This window comes from Gallus gallus, assembly GCF_016699485.2.
Source record: "Gallus gallus isolate bGalGal1 chromosome 16 unlocalized genomic scaffold, bGalGal1.mat.broiler.GRCg7b 16_unloc2, whole genome shotgun sequence".
Classification (NCBI taxonomy): Eukaryota; Metazoa; Chordata; class Aves; order Galliformes; family Phasianidae; genus Gallus; species Gallus gallus.
In genome coordinates this window covers 24,285-38,314 of record NW_024095939.1, presented here as the reverse complement: position 1 = coordinate 38,314, position 14,030 = coordinate 24,285, and the positions used below count along the sequence as shown (strand labels likewise).

Below are 14,030 nucleotides of genomic sequence, written 5' to 3'. Positions count from 1 at the left end.
AAGATGGTAGAGCCAACCAGTTGTGTTGGGAGATCCAATGTGTGGGGTTTGGGGGGAAAACACACCTCGAAAGTGCCCAATTTTGGGGTTTTTTGACCCATTTTGGCCAATGAAAGATGGTAGACCCAACTGGTGGTGTTGGGAGATCCAATGTTTGGGGTTTGGGGGGGAAAACACCCCAAAAGTGCCCAAATTTGGGGTTTTTTGACCCATTTTGGGCAATGAAAGATGGTAGAGCCAACTGGTGGTGTTGGGAGATCCAATGTGTGGGGTTTGGGGGGGAAAACACCCCAAAAGTGCCCAATTTGGGGTTTTTTTGACCTATTTTGGCCAACGGGAAGTAGGGAGACCCAACTGGTGGTGATTTGGGGGGAAAACACACCTCAAAAGTGCCCAATTTTGGGGTTTTTGGACCCATTTTGGCCAACGGGAAGAAGGGAGACCCAACTGGTGGTGTTTGGGGGGAAAACACCCCTCAAAAGTGCCCAAATTTGGGGTTTTTGGACCCATTTTGGCCAATGAAAGATGGTAGACCCATCCGGTTGTGTTGGGAGATCCAATGTTTGGGGTTTGGGGGGAAAACACACCCCAAAAGTGCCCAAATTTGGGGTTTTTGGACCCATTTTGGCCAACGGGAAGATGGGAGACCCAACTGGTAGTGATTTGGGGGGAAAAGATACCCCAAAAGTGCCTAAACTTGGGGTTTTTGGACCCATTTTGGCCAATGAAAGATGGTAGACCCATCCGGTTGTGTTGGGAGATCCAATGTTTGGGGTTTGGGGGGAAAACACACCCCAAAAGTGCCCAAATTTGGGGTTTTTGGACCCATTTTGGCCAACGGGAAGAAGGGAGACCCAACTGGTAGTCATGTGGGGGGAAAACACACCGCAAAAGTGCCCAATTTTGGGGTTTTTGGACCCATTTTGGCCAATGAAAGATGGGAGACCCAACCGGTGGTGATTTGGGGGGAAAACATACCTCAAAAGTGCCTAAATTTGGGGTTTTTGGACCCATTTTGGCCAATGAAAGATGGGAGACCCAACCGGTGGTGTTGGGAGATCCAATGTGTGGGGTTTGGGGGGGAAAACACCTCAAAAGTGCCAAATTTGGGGTTTTTTGACACATTTTGGCCAACGGGAAGAAGGGAGACCCAACTGGTGGTGTTTGGGGGGAAAACACACCCCAAAAGTCCCCAAATTTGGGGTTTTTGGACCCATTTTGGCCAATGAAAGATGGTAGACCCAACTGGTGGTGTTGGAAACCCAACTGGTGGTGATTTGGGAGGAAAACACACCCCAAAAGTGCCCAATTTTGGGGTTTTTGGACCCATTTTGGCCAACGGGAAGAAGGGAGACCCAACTGGTGGTGTTTGGGGGGAAAACACCCCTCAAAAGTGCCCAAATTTGGGGTTTTTGGACCCATTTTGGCCAATGAAAGATGGTAGACCCATCCGGTTGTGTTGGGAGATCCAATGTTTGGGGTTTGGGGGGAAAACACATCCTTAAAAGTGCCCAAATTTAGGGCTTTTTGACCCATTTTGGCCAACAAGAAGATGGGAGACCCAACTGGTCGTGTTTGGGGGGAAAACACACCCCAAAAGTGCCCAATTTTGGGATTTTTTGACCCATTTTGGCCAACGGGAAGAAAGTAGACCCAACTGGTGGTATTTGGGGGGAAAACACACCTCAGAAGTGCCCAAATTTGGGGTTTTTGGACTCATTTTGGCCAATTGGAAGTAGGGAGACCAAACTGGTGGTGTTGGGAGATCCAATGTGTGGGCTTTGGGGGGAAAACACACCTCAAAAGTGCCCAAATTTGGGTTTTTTTGACCCATTTTGGCCAACGAAAGATGGTAGACCCAACCGGTTGTGTTGGGAGATCCAATGTGTGGGGTTTGGGGGGGAAAACACCCCAAAAGTGCCCAATTTGGGGTTTTTTTGACCTATTTTGGCCAACGGGAAGTAGGGAGACCCAACTGGTGGTGATTGGGGGGAAAACACACCTCAAAAGTGCCCCAATTTGGGGTTTTTGGACCCATTTTGGCCAATGAAAGATGGTAGACCCATCCGGTTGTGTTGGGAGATCCAATCTTTGGGGTTTGGGGGGAAAAGATACCCCAAAAGTGCCCAAATTTGGGGTTTTTGGACCCATTTTGACCAACGGGAAGTAGGGAGACCCAACTGGTGGTGATTTGGGGGGAAAACACACCCCAAAAGTGCCCAATTTTGGGGTTTTTGGACCCATTTTGGCCAACGGGAAGAAGGGAGACCCAACTGGTAGTCATGTGGGGGGAAAACACATCGCAAAAGTGCCCCATTTTGGGGTTTTTGGACCCATTTTGGCCAACGGGAAGAAAGTAGACCCAACTGGTGGTATTTGGGGGGAAAACACACCTCAAAAGTGCCCAATTTTGGGGTTTTTTGACCCATTTTGGCCAACGGGAAGAAAGTAGACCCAACTGGTGGTGTTTGGAGGGAAATACACCCCAAAAGTGCCCAAATTTGGGGTTTTTTGACCCATTTTAGGCCAACAGGAAGAAGGGAGACCCAACTGGTGGTGTTTGGAAGGGAAACTCACCTCAAAAGTGCCCAATTTGGGGTTTTTTGACCCATTTTGGCCAATGAAAGATGGGAGACCCAACTGGTGGTGATTTGGGGGGAAAACACCCCTCAAAAGTGCCCCAATTTGGGGTTTTTGGACCCATTTTGGCCAATGGGAAGAAAGTAGACCCAAGTGGTGGTGGTAGGGGGGAAAACACACCTCAAAAGTGCCCCAATTTGGGGTTTTTGGACCCATTTTGGCCAATGAAAGATGGGAGACCCAACTGGTGGTGTTGGGAGATCCAATGTTTGGGGTTTGGGGGGAAATACACCTCAAAAGTGCCCAATCTTGGGGTTTTTTGACCCATTTTGGCCAACGGGAAGAAGGGAGACCCAACTGGTGGTATTTGGGGGGAAAACACACCCCAAAAGTCCCCCAATTTGGGGTTTTTGGATCCATTTTGGCCAATGAAAGATGGTAGACCCAACTGGTGGTGGTGGAAACCCAACTGGTGGTGATTTGGGAGGAAAACACACCCCAAAAGTGCCCAATTTTGGGGTTTTTTGACCCATTTTGGCCAACGGGAAGAAGGGAGACCCAACTGGTGGTGTTTGGAAGGGAAACTCACCTCAAAAGTGCCCAATTTGGGGTTTTTTTGATCCATTTTGGCCAATGAAAGATGGTAGAGCCAACTGGTGGTGATTTGGGAGGGAAATACACCCCAAAAGTGCCCAAATTTGGGGTTTTTGGACCCATTTTGGCCAACGGGAAGAAGGGAGACCCAACTGGTAGTCATGTGGGGTGAAAACACACCCCAAAAGTGCCCAATTTTGGGGTTTTTTGACCCATTTTGGCCAATGAAAGATGGTAGAGCCAACTGGTGGTGTTGGGAGATCCAATGTGTGGGGTTTGGGGGGGAAAACACCCCAAAAGTGCCCAATTTGGGGTTTTTTTGACCTATTTTGGCCAACGGGAAGTAGGGAGACCCAACTGGTGGTGATTTGGGGGGAAAACACACCTCAAAAGTGCCCAATTTTGGGGTTTTTGGACCCATTTTGGCCAACGGGAAGAAGGGAGACCCAACTGGTGGTGTTTGGGGGGAAAACACCCCTCAAAAGTGCCCAAATTTGGGGTTTTTGGACCCATTTTGGCCAATGAAAGATGGTAGACCCATCCGGTTGTGTTGGCAGATCCAATGTTTGGGGTTTGGGGGGAAAACACATCCTTAAAAGTGCCCAAATTTAGGGCTTTTTGACCCATTTTGGCCAACAAGAAGATGGGAGACCCAACTGGTCGTGTTTGGGGGGAAAACACACCCCAAAAGTGCCCTATTTTGGGATTTTTTGACCCATTTTGGCCAACGGGAAGAAAGTAGACCCAACTGGTGGTATTTGGGGGGAAAACACACCTCAGAAGTGCCCAAATTTGGGGTTTTTGGACTCATTTTGGCCAATTGGAAGTAGGGAGACCAAACTGGTGGTGTTGGGAGATCCAATGTGTGGGCTTTGGGGGGAAAACACACCTCAAAAGTGCCCAAATTTGGGGTTTTTTGACCCATTTTGGCCAACGAAAGATGGTAGACCCAACCGGTTGTGTTGGGAGATCCAATGTGTGGGGTTTGGGGGGGAAAACACCTCAAAAGTGCCCAATTTGGGGTTTTTTTGACACATTTTGGCCAACGGGAAGAAGGGAGACCCAACTGGTGGTATTTGGGGGGAAAACACACCCCAAAAGTCCCCAAATTTGGGGTTTTTTGACCCATTTTGGCCAATGAAAGATGGTAGACCCAACTGGTGGTGTTGGAAACCCAACTGGTGGTGATTTGGGAGGAAAACACACCCCAAAAGTGCCCAATTTTGGGGTTTTTTGACCCATTTTGGCCAACGGGAAGAAGGGAGATCCAACTGGTGGTGTTTGGGGGGAAAACAAACCCCAAAAGTGCCCTATTTTGGGTCTCTTCACCCCATTTTGGTTATGGAAAAGGCCATGACACCCAACCGACACCATTTTGGTGGCAAACACACCTCAAAAGCAACCAATTTTGGGTCTTTTCACCCCATTTTGGCCAACGGGAAGAAGGAAGACCCAACCGACATCATTTTGGTGGCAAACACACCTCAAAAGTGCCCAAATTTGGGTTTTTTTGCCCCATTTTGGCCACGGAAGAGACCACGACACCCAACCGACGTCGTTTTGGTGCCAAACCCACCCCAAAAGCCCCCAATTTTGGCCTTTTTCACCCCATTTTAGGCCTACCGGAACTCCAACACCGCCCGTAGAGCGTTGGCCAACCTTCCTCCCCCATTGAGGGCACCGAGGGCCTCGTGTCCGTCTGTCCATCCCTCCACCTGTCCATCTGTCCATCCATCTGTCCATTCATCCATCCATGCATCCATCCCTCCATCCCCCCATCCCTCCATCCATTCATGATGCAACCACCACCCAACCCCCCCCCTCCGCCCCCATTGGGATCACCGAGGGCCTCGTGTCCGTCTGTCCATCCATCCACCTGTCCATCCATCCAGCCCTCCTTCCCCTCCATCCCTCCATCCATCCTTCCATTCCTCCATCCATCCACCCCTCCATCCCTCCATCCATGACCCAACCACCACCCAACCCCCCCTCCACCCCCATTGGGGGCACCGAAGGCCTCATGTCCATCCATCCATCCATCCATCCATCCCTCCATCCATCCTTCCCCTCCATCCATCCCTCCATCCATGACCCAACAACCACCCAACCCCCCCTCCACCCCCACTGGGGGCACCAAAGGCCTCGTGTCCGTCTGTCCATCCCTCCCTCTCTCCATCCATCCCTCCATCCATCCGTCCATCTGTCCGTCCATCCATCCCTCCACCCACCACCCAATGAGAGGCAGACGAAGCCGATGTACTCTCCAAGGCTGACGCTCCGGTAGAGCGTTGGCCAACCCAACCACCACCCAACCACCACCCAACCCTATTGGGGTCACCGAGGGCCTCATGTCCGTCTGTCCATCCCTCCCTCCCTCCATCCATCCCTCCATCCATCCGTCTGTCCGTCCACCCCCCACCCACCACCCAATGAGAGGCAGACGAAGCCGATGTACTCTCAAAGGCTGACGCTCCGGTAGAGCGCTGGCCAACCCAACCACCACCCAACCCCCCTCCACCCCCATTGGGGTCACCGAGGGCCTCACGTCCGTCTGTCCATCCATCCCTCCCTCCCTCCATCCATCCATCCATCCATCTGTCCGTCCACCCCCCACCCACCACCCAATGAGAGGCAGACGAAGCCGATGTACTCTCCAAGGCTGACGCTCCGGTAGAGCGTTGACCAACCCCAACCACCACCCAACCACCACCCAACCCTATTGGGGTCACCGAGGGCCTCGTGTCCGTCTGTCCATCCATCCATCCCTCCATCCATCCCTCCATCCATCTGTCTGTCCCCCCACCCCCCACCCACCACCCAATGAGAGGCAGACGAAGCCGATGTACTCTCAAAGGCTGACGCTCCGGTAGAGCGTTGGCCAACTCAACCACCACCCAACCCCCCCATTGGGGGCACCAAAGGCCTCATGTCCGTCTGTCCATCCCTCCCTCCCTCCATCCCTCCCTCCATCCGTCCGTCTGTCCGTCCACCCCCCACCCACCCACCCAATGAGAGGCAGACGAAGCCGATGTACTCTCAAAGGCTGACGCTCCGGTAGAGCGTTGGCCAACCCAACCACCACCCAACCACCACCCAACCCTATTGGGGTCACCAAAGGCCTCACGTCCGTCTCTCCATCCATCCCTCCATCCCTCCATCCATCCCTCCATCTGTCTGTCTGTCCACCCCCCACCCACCACCCAATGAGAGGCAGACGAAGCCTATGTACTCTCAAAGGCTGACGCTCCGGTAGAGCGTTGGCCAACTCAACCACCACCCAACCACCACCCAACCCCCCCATTGGGGTCACCAAAGGCCTCATGTCCGTCTGTCCATCCCTCCCTCCCTCCATCCATCCCTCCATCCGTCCGTCTGTCCGTCCACCCCCCACCCACCACCCAATGAGAGACAGACGAAGTCGATGTACTCTCAAAGGCTGACGCTTCGGTAGAGCGTTGGCCAACCCAACCACCACCCAACCCCCCTCCACCCCCACTGGGGGCACTGAAGGCCTCGTGTCCGTCTGTCCGTCCCTCCCTCCCTCCATCCATCCCTCCATCCGTCCGTCTGTCCGTCCACCCCCCACCCACCACCCAATGAGAGGCAGACGAAGCCGATGTACTCTCCAAGGCTGACGCTCCGGTAGAGCGTTGGCCAACCCAACCACCACCCAACCCCCCCCATTGGGGGCACCAAAGGCCTCGTGTCCGTCTGTCCGTCCATCCATCCCTCCATCCATGACCCAACCACCACCCAACCCCCCTCCACCCCTATTGGGGTCACCAAGGGCCCCGTGTCCGTCTGTCCATCCCTCCCTCTCTCCATCCATCCATCCATCCATCCCTCCATCCATCCTTCCCCTCCCTCCATCATTCCATTCATGACCCAACAACCACCCAACCCCCCCACTGGGGGCACCAAAGGCCTCATGTCCGTCCATCCATCCATCCATCCATCCCTCCATCCATCCTTCCCCTCCCTCCATCCTTCCATCCATGACCCAACAACCACCCAACCCCCCCATTGGGGTCACCGAGGGCCTCATGTCCGTCTGTCCATCCATCCATCCATCCATCCATCCATCCCCCCATCCATCCTTCCATCCCTCCACCCACCCACCCAATGAGAGGCAGACGAAGCCGATGTACTCTCAAAGGCTGACGCTCCGGTAGAGCGTTGGCCAACCCCAACCACCACCCAACCCTATTGGGGTCACCGAGGCCCTCATGTCCGTCTGTCCAGCCATCCCTCCATCCCTCCATCCATCCCTCCATCCATCCGTCTGTCCGTCCACCCCCCACCCACCACCCAATGAGAAACAGACGAAGCCGATGTACTCTCAAAGGCTGACGCTCCAGTAGAGCGTTGGCCAACTCAACCACCACCCAACCCCCCCATTGGGGGCACCAAAGGCCTCACGTCCGTCTGTCCATCCATCCCTCCCTCCATCCCTCCCTCCATCCGTCCATCTGTCCATCCACCCCCCCACCCACCCAATGAGAGGCAGACGAAGCCGATGTACTCTCAAAGGCTGACGCTCCGGTAGAGCGTTGGCCAACTCAACCACCACCCAACCCCCCCATTGGGGGCACCAAAGGCCTCATGTCCGTCTGTCCATCCCTCCCTCCCTCCATCCATCCCTCCATTCGTCCGTCTGTCCGTCCACCCCCCACCCACCACCCAATGAGAGGCAGACGAACCCAATGTACTCTCAAAGGCTGACGCTCCGGTAGAGCGTTGGCCAACCCAACCACCACCCAACCCTATTGGGGTCACCGAGGGCCTCGTGTCCGTCTGTCCGTCCATCCATCCCTCCATCCATGACCCAACCACCACCCAACCCCCCCTCCACCCCCATTGGGGGCACCGAAGGCCTCATCTCCGTCCATCCCTCCATCCATCCCTCCATCCATCCCTCCATCCATCCTTCCCCTCCCTCCATCCTTCCATTCATGACCCAACCACCACCCAACCCCCCCATTGGGGTCACCGAGGGCCTCATGTCCGTCTGTCCATCCCTCCCTCCCTCCATCCATCCCTCCATCCATCCGTCTGTCCGTCCACCCCCCACCCACCCACCCAATGAGAGGCAGACGAAGCCGATGTACTCTCAAAGGCTGACGCTCCGGTAGAGAGTTGGCCAACCCAACCACCACCCAACCCTATTGGGGTCACCGAGGGCCTCGTGTCCGTCTGCCCATCCAACCCTCCATCCCTCCATCCATCTGTCCATCTGTCCGTCCATCCATCCCTCCACCCACCACCCAATGAGAGGCAGACGAAGCCGATCTACTCTCTAAGGCTGACGCTCCGGTAGAGCGTTGGCCAACCCAACCACCACCCAACCCCCCTCCACCCTATTGGGGTCACCGAGGGCCTCGTGTCCGTCTGTCCATCCAACCCTCCATCCCTCCATCCATCTGTCCATCTGTCCGTCCATCCATCCCTCCACCCACCACCCAATGAGAGGCAGATGAAGCAGATCTACTCTCCAAGGCTGACGCTCCAGTAGAGCGTTGGCCAACCCAACCACCACCCAACCCCGCCATTGGGGGCACCAAAGGCCTCATGTCCGTCTGTCCATCCATCCATCCCTCCATCCATGACCCAACCACCACCCAACCCCCCCTCCACCCCCATTGGGGGCACCGAAGGCCTCATCTCCATACATCCCTCCATCCATCCCTCCATCCCTCCCTCCATCCATCCTTCCCCTCCCTCCATCCTTCCATTCATGACCCAACAACCACCCAACCCCCCCACTGGGGGCACCAAAGGCCTCATGTCCGTCTGTCCATCCATCCCTCCCTCCATCCATCCTTCCCCTCCCTCCATCCTTCCATTCATGACCCAACAACCACCCAACCCCCCCATTGTGGTCACCGAGGGCCTCATGTCCGTCTGTCCATCCATCCATCCATCCCTCCATCCATCCTTCCCCTCCCTCCATCCTTCCATCCATGACCCAACAACCACCCAACCCCCCCATTGGGGTCACCGAGGGCCTCATGTCCGTCTGTCCATCCATCCATCCATCCATCCATCCATCCCCCCATCCATCCTTCCATCCCTCCACCCACCCACCCAATGAGAGGCAGACGAAGCCGATGTACTCTCAAAGGCTGACGCTCCGGTAGAGCGTTGGCCAACCCCAACCACCACCCAACCCTATTGGGGTCACCGAGGCCCTCATGTCCGTCTGTCCAGCCATCCCTCCATCCCTCCATCCATCCCTCCATCCATCCGTCTGTCCGTCCACCCCCCACCCACCACCCAATGAGAAACAGACGAAGCCGATGTACTCTCAAAGGCTGACGCTCCAGTAGAGCGTTGGCCAACTCAACCACCACCCAACCCCCCCATTGGGGGCACCAAAGGCCTCACGTCCGTCTGTCCATCCATCCCTCCCTCCATCCCTCCCTCCATCCGTCCATCTGTCCATCCACCCCCCCACCCACCCAATGAGAGGCAGACGAAGCCGATGTACTCTCAAAGGCTGACGCTCCGGTAGAGCGTTGGCCAACTCAACCACCACCCAACCCCCCCATTGGGGGCACCAAAGGCCTCATGTCCGTCTGTCCATCCCTCCCTCCCTCCATCCATCCCTCCATTCGTCCGTCTGTCCGTCCACCCCCCACCCACCACCCAATGAGAGGCAGACGAACCCAATGTACTCTCAAAGGCTGACGCTCCGGTAGAGCGTTGGCCAACCCAACCACCACCCAACCCTATTGGGGTCACCGAGGGCCTCGTGTCCGTCTGTCCGTCCATCCATCCCTCCATCCATGACCCAACCACCACCCAACCCCCCCTCCACCCCCATTGGGGGCACCGAAGGCCTCATCTCCGTCCATCCCTCCATCCATCCCTCCATCCATCCCTCCATCCATCCTTCCCCTCCCTCCATCCTTCCATTCATGACCCAACCACCACCCAACCCCCCCATTGGGGTCACCGAGGGCCTCATGTCCGTCTGTCCATCCCTCCCTCCCTCCATCCATCCCTCCATCCATCCGTCTGTCCGTCCACCCCCCACCCACCCACCCAATGAGAGGCAGACGAAGCCGATGTACTCTCAAAGGCTGACGCTCCGGTAGAGAGTTGGCCAACCCAACCACCACCCAACCCTATTGGGGTCACCGAGGGCCTCGTGTCCGTCTGCCCATCCAACCCTCCATCCCTCCATCCATCTGTCCATCTGTCCGTCCATCCATCCCTCCACCCACCACCCAATGAGAGGCAGACGAAGCCGATCTACTCTCTAAGGCTGACGCTCCGGTAGAGCGTTGGCCAACCCAACCACCACCCAACCCCCCTCCACCCTATTGGGGTCACCGAGGGCCTCGTGTCCGTCTGTCCATCCAACCCTCCATCCCTCCATCCATCTGTCCATCTGTCCGTCCATCCATCCCTCCACCCACCACCCAATGAGAGGCAGATGAAGCAGATCTACTCTCCAAGGCTGACGCTCCAGTAGAGCGTTGGCCAACCCAACCACCACCCAACCCCGCCATTGGGGGCACCAAAGGCCTCATGTCCGTCTGTCCATCCATCCATCCCTCCATCCATGACCCAACCACCACCCAACCCCCCCTCCACCCCCATTGGGGGCACCGAAGGCCTCATCTCCATACATCCCTCCATCCATCCCTCCATCCCTCCCTCCATCCATCCTTCCCCTCCCTCCATCCTTCCATTCATGACCCAACAACCACCCAACCCCCCCACTGGGGGCACCAAAGGCCTCATGTCCGTCTGTCCATCCATCCCTCCCTCCATCCATCCTTCCCCTCCCTCCATCCTTCCATTCATGACCCAACAACCACCCAACCCCCCCATTGTGGTCACCGAGGGCCTCATGTCCGTCTGTCCATCCATCCATCCATCCATCCATCCATCCCCCCATCCATCCTTCCATCCCTCCACCCACCCACCCAATGAGAGGCAGACGAAGCCGATGTACTCTCCAAGGCTGACGCTCCGGTAGAGCGTTGGCCAACCCAACCACCACCCAACCACCACCCAACCCTATTGGGGTCACCGAGGGCCTCATGTCCGTCTGTCCATCCAACCCTCCATCCCTCCATCCATCCCTCCATCCGTCCGTCTGTCCGTCCACCCCCCACCCACCACCCAATGAGAGGCAGACGAAGCCGATGTACTCTCAAAGGCTGACGCTCCGGTAGAGCGTTGGCCAACCCAACCACCACCCAACCCTATTGGGGTCACCGAGGGCCTCGTGTCCGTCTGTCCATCCAACCCTCCACCCCTCCATCCATCCGTCCATCTGTCCATCCATCCATCCCTCCACCCACCACCCAATGAGAGGCAGATGAAGCAGATCTACTCTCCAAGGCTGACGCTCCAGTAGAGCGTTGGCCAACCCAACCACCACCCAACCCCGCCATTGGGGGCACCAAAGGCCTCATGTCCGTCTGTCCATCCATCCATCCCTCCATCCATGACCCAACCACCACCCAACCCCCCCTCCACCCCCATTGGGGGCACCGAAGGCCTCATCTCCATACATCCCTCCATCCATCCCTCCATCCCTCCCTCCATCCATCCTTCCCCTCCCTCCATCCTTCCATCCATGACCCAACAACCACCCAACCCCCCCATTGGGGTCACCAAAGGCCTCACGTCCGTCTGTCCATCCATCCCTCCATCCCTCCATCCATCCCTCCATCCGTCTGTCTGTCCACCCCCCACCCACCCACCCAATGAGAGGCAGACGAAGCCGATGTACTCTCAAAGGCTGACGCTCCGGTGATGCCGGAACCTCCCGCGCCCACCGCGTCGCGACGCCGCCGTCCCCCCCCTCCCCCCCTCCCCTTCTTCATCCTCCTCCTCCTCCTCCTCCTCCTCCCCACCCCCACCCCTCCCCCCCATCGCCTCCTCCCCCTCCCCACGGAGACTGCTGACGTCCGAAAAACCCAACAGATGTTCCACCGAATCGAACTTCTGAAGGTCGGAAGCGATGGTACGGAGGCTGAGAACCGATACCGAATCGGATTGGGGTCCTTCGGCACCGTCGACGGTACCGCATTCGGAACCCACCGGAGATTCCCGGCGTTGGATGAGGCGTTGGAGGCGACGGGCGTGGATCTGTTCGCTGATCTGCTCCAGGTTGCGCAGCGCCACCGAGTAACGCGTCTTGGCCTGGGCCACGCGCTGCTCCAGGGACGTCACCTGGCTCTTGTGCTCCTGGAATGGGGGAGGAAGGGGTTAATGGGGGGATTGGGGGGGTTTGGGGGGAGTATGAGGGGGTATGGGGGGGTTTGGGAGGGTTTGGGGGGGTATTGGGGGGGTATGGGGGGTATTGGGGTATGGAGGGGGTAACGCGTCTTGGCCTGGGCCACGCGCTGCTCCAGGGACGTCACCTGGCTCTTGTGCTCCTGGAATGGGGGAGGAAGGGGTTAATGGGGGGATTGGGGGGGTTTGGGGGGAGTATGAGGGGGAATGGGGGGGTTTGGGGGGGTTTGGGGGGGTATTGGGGGGGTATGGGGGGTATTGGGGTATGGAGGGGGTAACGCGTCTTGGCCTGGGCCACGCGCTGCTCCAGGGACGTCACCTGGCTCTTGTGCTCCTGGAATGGGGGAGGAAGGGGTTAATGGGGGGATTGGGGGGGTTTGGGGGGAGTATGAGGGGGTATGGGGGGGTTTGGGGGGGTTTGGGGGGGTATTGGGGGGGTATGGGGTGGTATTGGGGTATGGAGGGGGTAACGCGTCTTGGCCTGGGCCACGCGCTGCTGCAGGGACGTCACCTGGCTCTTGTGCTCCTGGAATGGGGGGGAAGGGGTTAATGGGGGTTAATGAGGGTTAATGGGGGTTAATGTGGGGATTGGGGGGGGTTTGGGATGGGTATGGGGTGGTATTGGGGGGGTATTGGGAGAGTATGGGGGGGTAACGCGTCTTGGCCTGGGCCACGCGCTGCTGCAGGGACGTCACCTGGCTCTTGTGCTCCTGGAATGGGGGGATATGGGGGTTAATGGGGGGCATGGGGGGGTACAGGGGGGGTTTGGGGAGGTATTGGGGGGGTATGAGGGGGGTATAGGGGGGGTTCGGGGGGGTATTGGGGGGGTATGGAGGCCTGGGCCACGCGCTGCTCCAGGGACGTCACCTGGCTCTTGTGCTCCTGGAATGGGGGAGGAAGGGGTTAATGGGGGGATTGGGGGGGTTAGAGGGGATTAATGACGGTTAATGGGGGGATTGGAAGGGATATAGGGGGGATATGGGGGTTAATGGGGGGGTATTGGGGGGGTATGGGGGGGTAACGCGTCTTGGCCTGGGCCACGCGCTGCTCCAGGGGACGTCACCTGGCTCTTGTGCTCCTGGAATGGGGGGGTATGGGGTTAATGGGGGGATTGGGGGGGTTAGAGGGGATTAATGACGGTTAATGGGGGGATTGGAAGGGATATAGGGGGGATATGGGGGTTAATGGGGGGGTATTGGGGGGGTATGGAGGGGGTAACGCGTCTTGGCCTGGGCCACGAGCTGCTCCAGGGACGTCACCTGGCTCTTGTGCTCCTGGAATGGGGGGGGAAGGGGTTAATGGGGGGATTGGGGGGGTTTGGGGGGGTACTGGGGGGGTATGGAGGCCTGGGCCACGCGCTGCTCCAGGGACGTCACCTGGCTCTTGTGCTCCTGGAATGGGGGGATATGGGGGTTAGAGGGGGGTATGGGGGGGTTTGGGGGGGGGTATTGGGTGGATATGGGGGTTAAAGGGGGTATGGGGGGGGTAATGCGTCTTGGCCTGGGCCACGCGCTGCTCCAGGGACGTCACCTGGCTCTTGTGCTCCTGGAATGGGGGGGGTATGGGGGTTAATGGGGGGTATGGGGGGGGGTTTGGGGGGT

General features: G+C 57.5%; 2 protein-coding genes across 2 annotated transcripts; both read right to left on the bottom strand.

Annotated features, from left to right (window-relative positions):
• Positions 1–229: 229 nt before the first annotated feature.
• Positions 230–4,753, bottom strand: LOC121108653. The gene has a single exon (XM_040656654.2). It carries the CDS (start codon positions 1,534–1,536, stop codon positions 322–324), a length of 1,215 nt encoding a protein of 404 aa, XP_040512588.1. The 5' UTR covers positions 1,537–4,753; the 3' UTR covers positions 230–321.
• A 7,167-nt stretch (positions 4,754–11,920) lies between these two features.
• Positions 11,921–12,381, bottom strand: SH3BP5L (SH3 binding domain protein 5 like; the record flags this gene model as incomplete). The annotated part of the gene is given in 1 exon segment (XM_040656643.1): positions 11,921–12,381. A coding segment is annotated over 1 exon segment (456 nt), but the record flags the coding sequence as incomplete, so codon positions are not given.
• Positions 12,382–14,030: the final 1,649 nt, after the last annotated feature.